At 35.5% G+C, this 14,268-nt stretch overlaps 1 protein-coding gene, 1 long non-coding RNA gene and 1 pseudogene across 4 annotated transcripts; 2 read left to right on the top strand and 1 right to left on the bottom strand.

Moving 5' to 3' along the window:
- Nucleotides 1-5: 5 nt before the first annotated feature.
- On the top strand, nucleotides 6-3,539 carry LOC147540648 (uncharacterized). The gene is made up of 2 exons (XR_015226449.1): nucleotides 6-841; nucleotides 1,095-3,539. It is a non-coding gene; the product is annotated as an uncharacterized LOC147540648 (long non-coding RNA).
- LOC147540647 (putative F-box protein At1g32420) lies at nucleotides 72-3,553 on the bottom strand. Of its 3 annotated transcripts, none has more exons than XR_015226448.1 (2): nucleotides 3,378-3,553; nucleotides 72-656 (listed from the first exon to the last, which is right to left on the bottom strand). XR_015226448.1 is itself a non-coding variant. In XM_086644899.1 (2 exons), exon 2 carries the CDS (start codon nucleotides 2,957-2,959, stop codon nucleotides 1,646-1,648), a length of 1,314 nt encoding a protein of 437 aa, XP_086501025.1. In that variant the 5' UTR covers nucleotides 2,960-2,995; nucleotides 3,378-3,502; the 3' UTR covers nucleotides 1,062-1,645. The 3 variants fall into 3 exon arrangements, 2 of the variants coding, with proteins under 2 accessions (XP_086501025.1, XP_086501027.1); XM_086644899.1 differs by lacking the exon at nucleotides 72-656 and adding an exon at nucleotides 1,062-2,995 and having other exon boundaries at nucleotides 3,378-3,502; XM_086644901.1 differs by lacking the exon at nucleotides 72-656 and adding an exon at nucleotides 1,354-1,425 and having other exon boundaries at nucleotides 1,934-3,539.
- Nucleotides 3,554-4,338: 785 nt separating this feature from the next.
- LOC147540646 (uncharacterized) lies at nucleotides 4,339-11,731 on the top strand (annotated as a pseudogene).
- The last annotated feature ends 2,537 nt before the right edge of the window (nucleotides 11,732-14,268 follow it).

The following is a 14,268-nucleotide window of genomic DNA, read 5'->3' as shown; positions in this document are numbered from 1 at the left end:
CTTACTTACTGATTTACATTCTTGGGCCCTTTCTCGCCTGAAATATGAATCGAACTAAAGTACATATACAATTGTCAACTAGTAACAAAATTTGTCATTCATTGAGACAAGTAGAAACTAAAATACAACACAGTAAGGAAGCTATAACATTGAAAAAGTTTCATCATTCAAATTCATCACCACTCAAAAGAAACAAAACTTAACATCAACCTGCTTCTTGAATTGTTTTTGAAACCCCATTGTGCTTCCAGTATGTAGACTCCTTCCAGGCTTGTTATTGTTGTCTTTTGTTTTTGGATTGCAAACAATTTCGGGTTGATATAATCCACCACGGTATCTACAAGTTTTCTTCGCAAGGTGCAGGTTTTTGATGGTAGAAGATGATGATCTAGGTGGAATATTGACGATGACGAGTTTAGTCTCAAATTTTCATAGAACATCATACACTAATTCAAAAAGATCAAAATTTCATTGATTTACTTCTACAGCTTTTGATGCTATAGCTTCCTTACTGTCTTTTGATTGACAAAACAGCCTGGACCAAGAGGTGTAGGCTCAACACCAAAAGAGAACAATTCATTACCAACAAGACTAATAATCTTCAAACGAACATCTTTAATTTGTCTCCATGAAACCTTCATGGTTTAGAACCTTCCCTGTCCAATAAACAAAATTCCCTGGTTGGAACAAAACATAAAGAAAATTGAACAATTTCAAGTTTGAGAGAGAAAGAGGCTTTCTAGTTTGTATATAATGAAAAGAATGGAGTTGAAGAAAGGGGGTTTTGGCCCTACTCCTAAAGGGGGTTGTTGAAAGCAGCAACGGGGAGGGGGGGATTTATGTTTAAATTTTATTTGAGAAGGTATCTTACATTCTTTTTATTCGTTTTGACAACATAAAAAACTAAGGAAAAGACCAGTAGCAATGAAATACATACATATATATATATCTCATAAGAAATGTAGCAATTGTGCTATTTTATGATTCCTAAACATGTTTATGTGAACAATACGAAAATAACACTCACATTATACCTACTGAAATGATCCAACACCATTATGTGGCCAATACGAATATAAAGTCTCACATTATAGATACTGAAATGATTCGATTATCAAGCAAGACTATCCAAATGAATAGTATGAGATACAAATTGTTCCATACGAAAAAGATACTAACCAAGAAGCCACATAGCAATCACTCAAGTGTTGTAAACCTTCTCTAGATTTACCTTCCCTTTTTGTGCATATCAACAAAATTTCACTCAGAGATACCATTATGCCATTATTTTGAACTGATTTTCGGGTTTATAATCAAATGCCCGGCCCACCATATGTCATCTCCATGGGTAGCTACGCAAACGATGGCGTCTACTATCATTACTCGTACTCTGTAGTTCATGGTTGATCACAACGAGTTTTTCATCTATTATACAACAAATTTCCATGACGCTGGAACTGGTATTACATTGAATTAAGGATAACCATTTTATTGAGTAATGAAATCGATAACGAATAACTACTAACTAGAAAAACAGATCCAATTTCTTCTCTTTAAACTACCAAAAGAGCTACTTGAAGAAGAAATAATGCAAACATAAGTGAAAAAAATGGCAAATGAAGTTTGTAGATTATTGATCTCTCTGCTACGGCCGTTGCGGAGAGCATTGTGAGTCAATGGACAAAACACTTTCAGAGAAAGTAGTAAAAAGAATTTGAGGGCACAATTGTGGAATCGAAGGCGGGATTCCACTTACATCCACTTCTGTCAAACTAAACTTCCTCCAATTGTAACAATAAATAGACACACATTTCTTCTTCTCCGCACCCAAAATAGATGATGTTATGAAAATCTTGTCATTTGATCCTACGAAAGTATGAAATTTAACACGATGATCGTTTCCCATTTGGAAAGGCAATGTGATTGTACTTACTTCACTCCATCTTTTGTTGTTCTCTCTGGATCTTCTCTTCTTCTCTCTCCTTATTCCACTCTTCGTACGAGAAGAACTAGCAGTAGACATTTTATTGATCTTTTCCTCCTCTTTGTACGTGTTACCATCATCTCTGTATAAATACATCTTGAGCGTCTGATTGTTCAGGCAAACTACCATAGCTAAACTCCCATTCACTTCAAATAATTTACCGATATTATCGCATTCGAAATTGTCGTTAGGAATCTGAACCTCACGAAGAACGAAATGAGGGATTGCAATTGTTTTGAACTTCTCACTTCCTAGATCAAATGCCCCAAAGGTTACGGGACGAAAACCACCTTGCATTTCCCAAGCAGGAGGATACCAATAAATAACACCATTAACATAAACATAATCATCTATTGGTAGAAATCTTGGGCCTTCCTTGATCCTTCTCCATGTGTTATTATTCTTAATACCTAAGCGCCCAATGGTCAAAACCTCACAAAATATGCCATCGTAGCCGGGGACCTCGTTGTCCCAACACACACATACCAATTTGTATTCACCAGTGGAAGGATCAAAACCAAATCCATAGAATGTTTCATCCACATCATAGTTCAATAATCGAAACGAAGGTGATAGTTCTCCGGTGCAGATATTATATATACGAGCAACAGGTTTTTCATACCTATTAATGAGACAGATTAAACCGTTTATAGGTTTTGAAATGGTATGATAAGAAGGCTTGTTTATCTCCCTTACGGTGTCAACCACTAGTTTTAGTTTATTGGCGGCGGGGACAGTGGAGGGGAGATCACCACAACCATTGTGGTTGTTGTATACTACTAAATGTTCTTGTTTTTCTTGTTCAACCACAAGATCAGCTGTAATGTGCAATTTCTTCTTATTCCGCGAGTATAAGAGACGACCATAGAAATTCCTTGGATTTCTTTCTTCTTCTTCCTTCGTGGGTGGTAGAGGAAGGACAATAAAAATACGAGGAGGAAGGCGCGTTTTAGAACGGGTGAAGTGTAAATCCATAAATAGTCGATCTTTTTGAATCAATGAACACCAATTCTGGGAAACCGATATGAAACGAAAAAGTGACTTAACAGGAAGTCTAGTCAGTATCTCAAATACAAACCAATCATCATCACTACTATAATTATTACTACTAGTACTAGTAGTAGTACATGTTACAATACCAAAAGAATGTGATGATGATGACATAGTAGTAGTACTAGTAGTAGTAGTAGTAATCTTCTTTGGGTTAATACTACTAACCTTGTTCTTATTCATACCTAATACTAGTCTTCTAGAAGTCAATATTATCAAACCACTAAAACAGCCTGATATAATTATAATTAGGAGAAGATAGATTTACTAAACACAATAAAACCCTTGATTTAATTAATTAGGAGAGAACTCATAAAACAAAATACCATCATCATTCACTCACCGGAGTAATAGAACCAACCAACCAACCGGAGTATGAGAATTAACCCACCGGAGTAAGAGAACCAACCGCCGGAGTATGAGATTAATCGATTGATGTTGATTCCGCCTCTCTCTCCTTTTCCCCTGTGCTACTTACTAGGTTTTCTGAACTCTGTTTGATTTTTTCAACAAAAAAAAAAAAAAAAACTGTTTGATTTGGGGGTTTTATTACAGCCTACTTTCGAATCTAATATACTCTGTTTTTTTTTTAACGGCTATGATTTAAAACTAGATACGACTGACATCAGGGATGACGTCATTATAAAGAGAAAAAACATCCTCTTCAGGAAATTACTAAATTTCAGAGTTTACACAATTTTTATCTTTCTTTTTTTTTTTGGTGTGGGGTGTGGGGGGTTGGGGGGAAGAACAATAAAAATATTTTGACCAAAGGCTCTCCCCTCAAGAGTTGGATTGTTCGTATGGTCTATGTTACTTAGGAAAGTCCCAACAGTTTTTATAAAGTGGAGGAAACTGCAAACCACTTGTTCCTACACACATTGTAAAGTGGCTTCAAGTATTTGGAGCTTCTTCACTAGATCCATCTCAACCCAATGGTGTTGCCCCAACACAGCAAACAAGATGATAACTCAGTCGGATGGTCTTCATAAAAGGACCAAGAGAAAAGAAGTGTGGCCACTGGTGCCAGCGGCTATATTATGGAACATATGGGGAGATGGGAACAACAAATATTCAAAGAAAAATAACCTATCAACCAATGTTGACATTGAAGATGTTAAAGGAACGCTATTCTCATGGGTTAGGAAGATAGATAAGTATAAAGATGTAAAACCTTCCTAGATGTAGTAGTGAACTGGGAGGCTTGGATATCGTGAGATATTACAATACCTATCCAGACCATTGTAAATAGTTTTTTTTTTATAGTTTCTCAATATATTCATTCAAAGTTTCAAAAAAAAAGAATGAGAACTACTGTAGTCATTGCTAATTGTGGCTACAGTCCCCTCGCCGAAAGTCCCTATATAATTAGCAATTCCTTACGGGCTTATAGCTTTATGGGCTTACAGACAGTGATGTGGGTGGGAGCACAACTATGTGAAGTTGATGTAGTTGAGATCGCAAGTACATGAAGTAGTTGTGGTCATAATCACCGTTCTATCACAAGTTGTAGTGATTATAATTGTAAATGTTATATCAAGTTTCTCTCTGCAACTTATTCGCCCTATTCACAATTTTACTTTAGATTTGTACTAGGAGGAGCGGATAGTCAGGGTGTTGATGCAAATGGGAATTCTTTCGATTTCACAACAAAGTTGCATCACCAAGCTTGGCATCCAACTGAAAATTCACTTGCCTGTGCTGCAGATTCAAGTCGATGGTCGTTATCGGTGGATACAAGTCGATCTTGTCAACAATATGACCATATTAGTTGTGGGTCACTTCAATATTGGTGTGAAGTTTTCTTTTTTTTTGATGAAAGAATATTGGTGTGAAGTTGATGGAGTTATATAACTTATTTGCGAGCAATGAAAAACCTCTTACTTAGCTTGGTCGATCATAGTGATGATTTTATATCATTTAGAAGTGATGATACAAAGTTTTTGCCCTAAAAGATTTTACCAAACATGGACTATATATAGTTCATAAATTATCATAAATCAGATGACAAAGTGTTTAATCAAATGTCTCATAGAAATTAATAGTCTATATATGTCGGAAGTTGCCTTGTAATGAGATCTCGATATAGTTTTTTATAGGCCCTTACTATATCGTTGAATTCTTCTGTGAACGAGCACTCTTGAGTTGGTATACTTGGTTGAATAAGCAATAACAATGGTGTTTGGCTGTGGTTTTTGATGTGTCGACTGAGCCGTTCGAAACACATTCTTTATTTGAGAGATGTATAAAACGTTTTGAAAAACTTTTGGAGTTTGATGTCACAGTTAAATTTCTTATTTTAAGTGAATGCTCAAACCCAAATTTGTATGTCCTTCCATCTATTTATCTATATTCTCATTGTTTGATCTTAGTTTGAGTTAGTTTTAGCATCTATTATACAAGATATTTCCATGAGGCTGGAACTAGTATTACATGGAATTACAGATGGTGGTCTCACAGACGCTTTGGATAACAATTTTATTGAGTAACGAAATTGATAACGAATAACTACTTACCAAAAAAAACATACCCAATTTCTTCTCTTAAAACTACCAAAACAGCTACGTGAAGCAGAAATAATGCAAACATAAGTTAAAAAAAAAGACAAATAAGTTTCTAGATTAAGTGAAGTTGATCTCTGTGTTACGGCCGTGCCGGAGAGCATTGTAAGTCTATGGACAAAAGACTTTCAGAGAAAGTAGTAAAAGAACTTTGAGGGCACAATTGTGGAATCGACGGCGGGATTCCACTTACATCCATTTTTGTCAAACTAAACTTCTTCCAATTGTAACAATAAATAGAAACACATTTCTTCTCCTCCGTACGTAATATAGATGATGTTATGAAAATCTTGTGGTCAGACCCTACAAAAGTATGAAATTTAACAAGATGATTTTTTCCCATTTGGAAAGGCAATGTGATTGTACTTACTTCACTCCATCTTCCGTTGATTTCTATCCATCTTCTCTTCTTCTCTCCCCATCTTCCATTCTTCCTACGAGAAGAACTATTAGTAGACATCTTATTGATATTTTCCTCCTCTTTGTACTTGTTACCATCATCTCTATATAAATACATCTTGAACGTTTGATTGTTCTGTCGAACTACCATAGCTAAACTCCCATTCACTTCAAATAATTTACCGATATTATCGTCTTTGAAATAGTCGTTAGGATTCCAAACGTGACGAAGAATGAAATGAGAGATTGTAATTGTTCTAAATTTCTCACTTCTTAGATCAAATGCCAGAATGATTACAGGACCGGAATCACCTTCCACAAACCAATTAGGAGGATACCAATAGATAACACCATTAACATAGACATAATGATTTGTTGGTAAATAATCTGGTTCCTCTTTGATCTTTCTCCATGTGTTATTAATACCTAGGCGCCCAATGGTCAAAACCTCACAAATTATATCACTGCAGCACACACATACCAGCTTGTATTCGTGAGTGGAAGGATCAAAACCAAATACATAGTAGGACGTGTGTACATCATATTTCAATGGAAACCGAGGTGATAGTTCTCCAGTGCAGATATTACATATACGAGCAACAGGTTTTGTATAGTTATTAATGAGACAGACTAAACCGTTTACAGGTTTTAAAATTGTATGATAAGAAGGTTTGTTTATCTCCCTCACACCACTAGTTTCAGTTTTGTGGCGGAGGGGACACTGGAGGGGAGATCACCACCACCACCATTGTTGTTGTATACTACATGTTCTTCTTTTTCTTCTTCAAACACGAGATCAGCTGTAATGTGCAATTTCTTATTCCGAGAGTAGGAAAAGGGACCACATAATGTCCTTAGATGTCCTTCTTCTTCGTCTGTGGGTGGTAGAGGAATTAGAATAAATATACGAGGAGGAAGACGCGTTTTAGAACGGGTGAAGTGTAGATCCATAAGTAGTTGATCTTTTTGAATCAAGGAAGATCAACTCTTGGAAACAGATTTGAAACGGAAGAGTGACTTAACTGGAAGTCTAGTCAGTACCTCAAATACAAACCAATCATCATCCTTACTATAATAATTATTACTATTACTATCACTAGTAGTAGTAGTAATACCTATACCTTTTCCTCCACCACCTATGTTATTATTACCTTCGGAAGTTGTAATATTATTTGGGCTAATACTACTAACCTTGTTCTTATTCTTCTTTCTTTTGAAGATTGGGAAATTAAAAGCACCTCCAGCTTTCATCATCTTATTCATAATACCTAATACTACTAGTCTTCTAGAAATCAATATAATATACCCTTGATTTATTGAACACAATAAAATACCATCATCATTCAGTCACTGAAATAATGGAACCAACCAACCGGAGAGAGAGAACCAACCGCCGGAGAGAGAGAGAGAGAAAGAGGTTTTTACACCACCGACATGGAAGAAGGAAGAAGCTGATTGATCGATTGATGTTGATCCTCGTTAATTCCGTCTCTCTCCTTTTCCGTATGCTGTTTTTTCTTACTAGGTTTTCTGAACTGGTTTGATTTATGGGGTTTTTATCAGCCAAGTTTATACCTTTTTTTTTTTATAAGAACCAAGTTTATACTTTCCTTTTTCATCAAAAAAAAAAAAAAGTTTATACTTTCGGAATCTAAACTCTGCTGTTTTAACGTCTGTGATTTAAAACCATATATGACTGACACCAGTGATGACGTCATGGTTAAAAAAAAAACGTAATTACAGTCAACCTAAAGTGCCAAGGGCCTTTCAACAAAAAAACGGCTAGGATATGAGCTTAAAACTCAAAGATCATTGAGAGAAATGATTAATTTTCATACCTTCAACATTATAAACTTAGACAAATAAATTTCAAGAATTAAACTTCATCTCACTTACTTTCGTATAAATTATTGGATTGTAACCTTACTAATTGTTTTATTTAGTTTACTTTATCATCCAATTTCACTAATCATTTTCATTTTGATGATGTTGTTATGGGTTTTCTTCTGACCAATCTCCAACAAATGCATCTGAAAATGTCACTTAAAGTAGGGTTTTGTTTTCCAATGTCACAACATGAATTGTTTCTGATTGAATGCGAGGATATTTGTTTTTGTCTTAATTTTGATACCCGTCAATTTTACCATTCACATTGTTCTTGAATAGCCAAGTGAACCGGATATGAATTGGATGGCCTTCTCGGTTTGCTTATCTGTTAGTTTATTGTTAAAATAATAATTTGTGGGGTAAATTAAGTACTAAGTTACGTGGAAAAGGATGCAAGTAAAAAAAAGGCAAATTAAGTACTAAGTTATACTAAGAGCAAAATGCGAACATAAGTTGAAAGGAATGCAAACACCGGTTCGTAATTTACAGCAAAAACTCTTTCGACAATTCTTCTACCGCAGATTTTAGGTCTGCATTATTTAGTTTGATTGCCATTCGTCACTAATTTGTCGTGGATTAGAAAGAGTTCGAATCGGGTAAGAAAACTATATTTTTTCTAGTCTCTAATTTTGTTTCTAATATCAAAGATAATTACTTATTTCCTAGTGTTGGGTTTTAGGCCTCTTTCATTCCTAGTTTAACTTAGGCAGTTATTGTGTATCACATCTTGATGATGTATCAATGTCATTTAATGACTATCGGAGATCGTAGTCCATATTAAAAAGAAAAGATAATTACTTATTTTATAGTGTCTCTTTCGGCGAGTAAATGAAAATACTTTTAAATAAGGGTAAAAAAAAGAAGAAATTTAATTACGAAAATATGGTCTTAGGGAAACTTGAAATGTCGTACAAATACGAGGTTCAAAGTGGCAACACTTGGTTGTCCAGATGGTTGAAAGTGTTGACATAAACTCCAAACCCTGGAGATTCCAAGTTCGATTCTTGGAGGAAGTGGAATCCATGGTTTATTGAACTTGAGTTATTAAAAGTATAAATAATGTAATAAATTTGTCGGACTTTTTATTCAAAAAAAAAGTTTGTCGGACTTTAGACCTTTTCATGTTATTGTGTTTTAGGGCTCTTTTATTATTAGTTTAACTTAGGCGGTTATCGTGCTTATCACATCCACACGATGTATCAATGCCTTGTAACAACTAACGTTAATCTAGTCGATTTCTCAAAAGAAAACAAAAAATACGAGGTTGAAAGTGTACACAAATTGAGTAACTTTAAAAGCGCTCCTCGAAACTGTTATTAGCGCCTCCCTCAAAGCAAAATTTACAAGACAATTGCTAGGACATGGGTGGTGACATGTATGTTTCTCCATTGCCGAGAGCAGAGTTTGATTCTTGGTCGTGAAGGTTTATGGTCCTTGGTTCCTCGCTATTAAACCACTGTGCTGTTTCACAAAAAATAGGAGATGAGCTTTAAATTCTCCTACTCTGAATTTAGGGAGATGTCCTTTTTTGAAACAATAAGTTCCGAACCATGGTCTACCAGTTGGGACACACTCATGTTACCACCTTGGGGATCTCCCATTTTCTCGATAAACATATGTAGGTTTCTAAAATAGAACAGATGGCTTGTTTAGGTCATCGGATTCTGTATTCTACGAGTCTCCACGCTTTGTGACACATATTAATGATCCTGCCATTGCTGCACTTACCAAGTACTACTCAGAGGTTTTCCCTCCTAGTAACACTCCTGGAATAAGCTTACGAGATTTATGCAGCAGTTGGGTAAGAAATTTATGTTATCTTCGTCTTCACTTCTTTCAAACTGAACTTGCTATATATTGTTTGTTGCTTCGATCTTATTAGTGAAAATATTTTATGTGAATGAAGGTGAGCCATTTTCCAGCATATACAAGCAAGATAGAGTAGTAGGCATGGGTATGAACGAAGAAGAGCTGAAGCGAAACCCGGTATGTTTAATGGTGCATAAGATGTTTAGAAGTTTTGGAAGTTCTAAGAACAATGTTGAGCTTTCAGTGATAGTTCCACGTAGAGATTCACTGTTTGTCGAAAATATTCACAATACTCATTCCAAAGGGCATCAACATATCTGCAACGGGTCTATTCGTGGTGGGCAAGGTCTGGCGCCCGAACTCCATGGCAGAATCCTTGTACTTGCTCAGCTACTCTAAAGTTTAAACAGGTTGCATCTCATGGGCGGTCACATGAGGTGCCGGGTTATGTGGTTGGTCGTGTCTACTTTTGGCCTTACCATGGCAGAGCTTGACGATATGATGTCCCCTAATGCCACCGCCCTCGAGACCGTGGCAGGCTGGCATCGTAGACAGGCTGTGCCAGGCCTTGCCATTTCGAAGCAGGCACACCCTATTACGAATCTCTAGTTGCAAACTCGAAGCCTTGAGGTGTTAAGTTGAAGGAAAATTAACCGTTATAATATACTCACTATATCAGTAAATCAAATCATTTATGTTTCAGGTACTGACAGAATATATTGTACAAGATTTGAATTTAAACCCTAAACTTCCATTCGAGGATAACTCTTTTGATGTCATAACTAATGTGGTAAGTTTTTCCTTAATTTCGACCTCTTTCTCCTATTCTAGTTTCCATATATATTTTTTTTCTCGAAATTGGTTTCACATTACAGTTCTACAAGTAGATACTAGTTTTTACCTTTAACTTGATTTTTTTTTTCCTCAAAACCTCTCGTCTTGGATTACTAGTTACCAATCTCTTTCTCCTCGATCTTGTTCCTTAGTTTACTACTACTTTTGGGCTTATCCTGCCTCTTACTATATCAAACGGGTAAGTGTTGATTACTTAACAAAACCTATCGACGTCTTCAAAGATATGTCCGGAGTTCTTAAGCCAGGAGGTTTAGCTATAATGAGGTAATACTAACTGTTTACTTTTTGAAAGTTCCACTTCGAATTTTACGGTTGCTATGGTTCAAATGATTTTAAATCACATAGCTTACTTCCTGAAAGTTATATTTGTGAATTTCATCAGCCAAAATCCTTTTATTGTTTCGTAAAATATATGCTTAGTTTTATTTGATATGATTGGGAAATCAGCTTCTCGAATCGTTGTTTTTTCACAAAAGCGATATGTATATGGACATCAACTGGTGATGCTGATCATGCTCTCATTGTTGCGTCTTATTTTCATTATGCCGGCGGTTTTGAACCTCCTCAGGTACTCCAATATATTTTTTCCCGCTATAGAATTTTGTATTGTGGTTCATTTTTAGATATCAAATGTGTATCATCATGAGAGAAACCGGTATAACGTTCTTCTTTTACTATTTATATTTTCGTAATGTTTTTTGCCGTACTGACTGTTTTTTTTTTTTTAAACATACCGACTGTTATAGTGACCATTTTTTAGCCAAATACTGTTTTATTGTGAAAAAGGAAACGAGTATAATGTCATTTTTCCATTTTGCTAACTTTCTTATCATGTTTCAGTGGAAAATAATATAACAACCGATATCGTTTCTGTTATAACAATAACAACCATCGACTATTATACTACTACTTTTTACACTGGCTGAGATTTTTTCCCCGTTACTTGTCGTTGGACTCTCTTTTGATATAGCAAATGAGTTGAATCAAGGCCCAAAACTAATGCATTTGGCCCATGAATTTGTATGCAGGCTATCGATATATCTCCAAATCCAGGGCGATCAGATCCGATGTACATTGTTTATTCTAGAAAAGTATCAACAGCTTAAACCATCAATATCTGGAACTAAAGATTGTTTCTCTCTCCTGTATGTAAAAGAACTCACATCATGTTTTTGGTAGTTCACAATTGTTGTAAATCTTGAACTCTAGTGGGAAACCTTGTACATTCAGAGAATCTTTCTTTCTCTTTAGACACTCATATACCAAGTGAGTCTGTCTGGCCACATACCCAGGTCGAGATTGAAGCGAGATTGTCTCTATCTAAATTCTGTTAGGCCACATAGTTCGATCGAGATTCAGCCTGGATTGAGTCCTTGCAGGGTCCCATTTTCTTTACATATTACCTATTTCACACCTCCCAATGGTATAACCGTATGATCCTCAATCTAGTAACACCTACAATTTTTTCGATACAAGTAAGAGAAGATGGTTCGGATATATTCATTCAGAGCCTCAAACTATGTATTATGTTGTGGTGCTCGTTAAGAGTGGGTACAAGTCGATCTTGTCAACAATATGACCATATTACATTAATGGGTCACTTCAATAGTGACTTGTTTAATTATGCAATAGATGTGAATTCCTCTTGCAAGCAATGAAACACCTCTTAATTTGCTCGTTCGATCGTACTGATGATTTTATATCATTTAGATGGGATGATACTTGCAATCTTGCTACAAAGTTTTACCCTAAAAGATTTCACCAAACATATGGACTATATATAGTTTAGCCACTTACTATTTGGGTGTATATAATGTACTCTGATTTGGGATCATATATTTTACCTTCTCACCATCCATTTTTCTAGAGACGTGTTTCCAAATCTCTGGACTTCAGAGCTAAATGGAACGTTTATAGGCGCCTTTACCTTTTACTCTTGGCCCACCTTAACTCATAGCACCCCACGAAATAGAGCAGTCCGAAGGCACCAATAAGATACTCATATACGGGTCTAGGACTCTAGGGTGGCATGCGATAACACCGTCAATAACCTCTATCAAAATCTGACTGCCAGATGTCTTCTAACAGTTTCAAGGGTACTACATTAACTAACAACACTGATACACCATATCACACTATTCTTCCTAACTACAAAAACAGGGGTTATTTAGTGTATAGACCCCAATTATTTACCTATATTAGGGATCCACCCCCAAAACGATAATGCTTTAGGGGTTTACCCCCATTCTTTATTTTTCCGTCAAAAGTCCGTTAAGTTGCGAGCGTGTCAGTCACGTGAGTTTCCTTTGACAAATTTGTCCTCTCCATCAGCTTTACTGTTGGGGGTCCTTCCCTAAATAGTTGTTTTACAGTGGGGTCCTTAACCATTTTATTACTACTTCCTATTTTTTCATAAGAAAGTTGTGATTTTAGTGAAAACAAAGTTCAACTCTCTTCCAAGTGAGTAACTAGGTCGAGGTTTAACCTGAGTTTTGGAGTTCAGCTATAATGGAGTTCTAGAAAAGAAAGTTTCGGATAAATGCCAGCCAAAATTCAAAAGTTTTTCAATCTTTTTCTTTTTTTCTCAAGATCAGACTGTTATTCATGGAATGTAGTTGGTATTTAAATCTGTTCAAGATCAAGATCAAGAGAAAAAAGATAGAAATACCAATTACATTACATGAATAACAGTCTGATCTTGAGAAAAAGATTGAAAAACTTTTGAATTTATTTCAAAAGCAAAAAACTTTTGCTTAATTGCTTCAAATTCAAGATCAAGTACTACATTGAAGAACACAAATTTACGGAGAAAATATTAAAATTGAGCATAAAGGCTCAAACCTAATAATTTTCTCCAATTTTAGCTCGTATTTATCTGAAACCTTCTTTTCTAAAACTCCATTATAGCTGAGCTCCAAAACCCAAGTTAAACCTCGACCTAGTTACTCACTTGGAAGAGAGTTGAACTTTGTTTTCACTAAAATCACAACTTTCTTATGAAAAGATAGGAAGTAATATTAAAATGGTGAAGGACCCCCACTGTGAAACAACTATTTAGGGAAGGACCCCCAACAATAAAGCTGATGGAGAGGGCAAATTTGTCAAAGGAAACTCACGTGACTGACACGCTCGCAACTTAACGGGCTTTTGACGGAAAAATAAAGAATGGGGATTAACCTCTAAAGCATTATCGTTTTGGGGGTGGATCCCTAATATAGGTAAATAACTGGGGTCTATACACTAAATACCCCTAAAAACAGCTCACTTCTCCTCTTCTAGAGTTTTGAGTTTCAGAGTATCCATGGCTTACCTACGGATCAATCCCAATTTCATCGTCATCACAAGAATCAAAAGAACGGCTAGGATATGAGCTTAAAACTCAAAGTTCATGGAGAGAAATGATCAATTTTCATGCCTTCAATATTACAAACTTGGACGAATCAATTTTAAGAATTAAACTTAATCTCGCTTACTTTCGTACAAATTACTCGATCGTAATCTTACTAATTGTTTTTCTTAGTTTACTTTATCATCCAATTTCACTAATCATTTTCATTTTGATGATGTTGTTATGGGTTTTCTTCTATTTCTTACGAGATCACGAAAATGATCCTTTATTAAGCTTCAATTACAAAATTGACGATCGAATAATTTTAATTATGTTATTTGTTTTTACGACTTTATCCCTATTGTTAACTCATGTGACAGTTAATATTCTTGTTT

This window comes from Eschscholzia californica, unplaced genomic scaffold (genome assembly GCF_041429995.1).
Source record: "Eschscholzia californica isolate CP2 unplaced genomic scaffold, dmEscCali1.0.p SCAF_5, whole genome shotgun sequence".
NCBI classification, from domain to species: Eukaryota; Viridiplantae; Streptophyta; class Magnoliopsida; order Ranunculales; family Papaveraceae; genus Eschscholzia; species Eschscholzia californica.
This window is presented reverse-complemented; position numbering and strand designations above follow the sequence as displayed.

Coding starts and splice junctions, on each gene's coding strand:
- LOC147540647 (XM_086644899.1), bottom strand. CDS start 2,959: ATGGATTTACACTTCACCCGTTCTAAAACGCGCCTTCCTCCTCGTATT.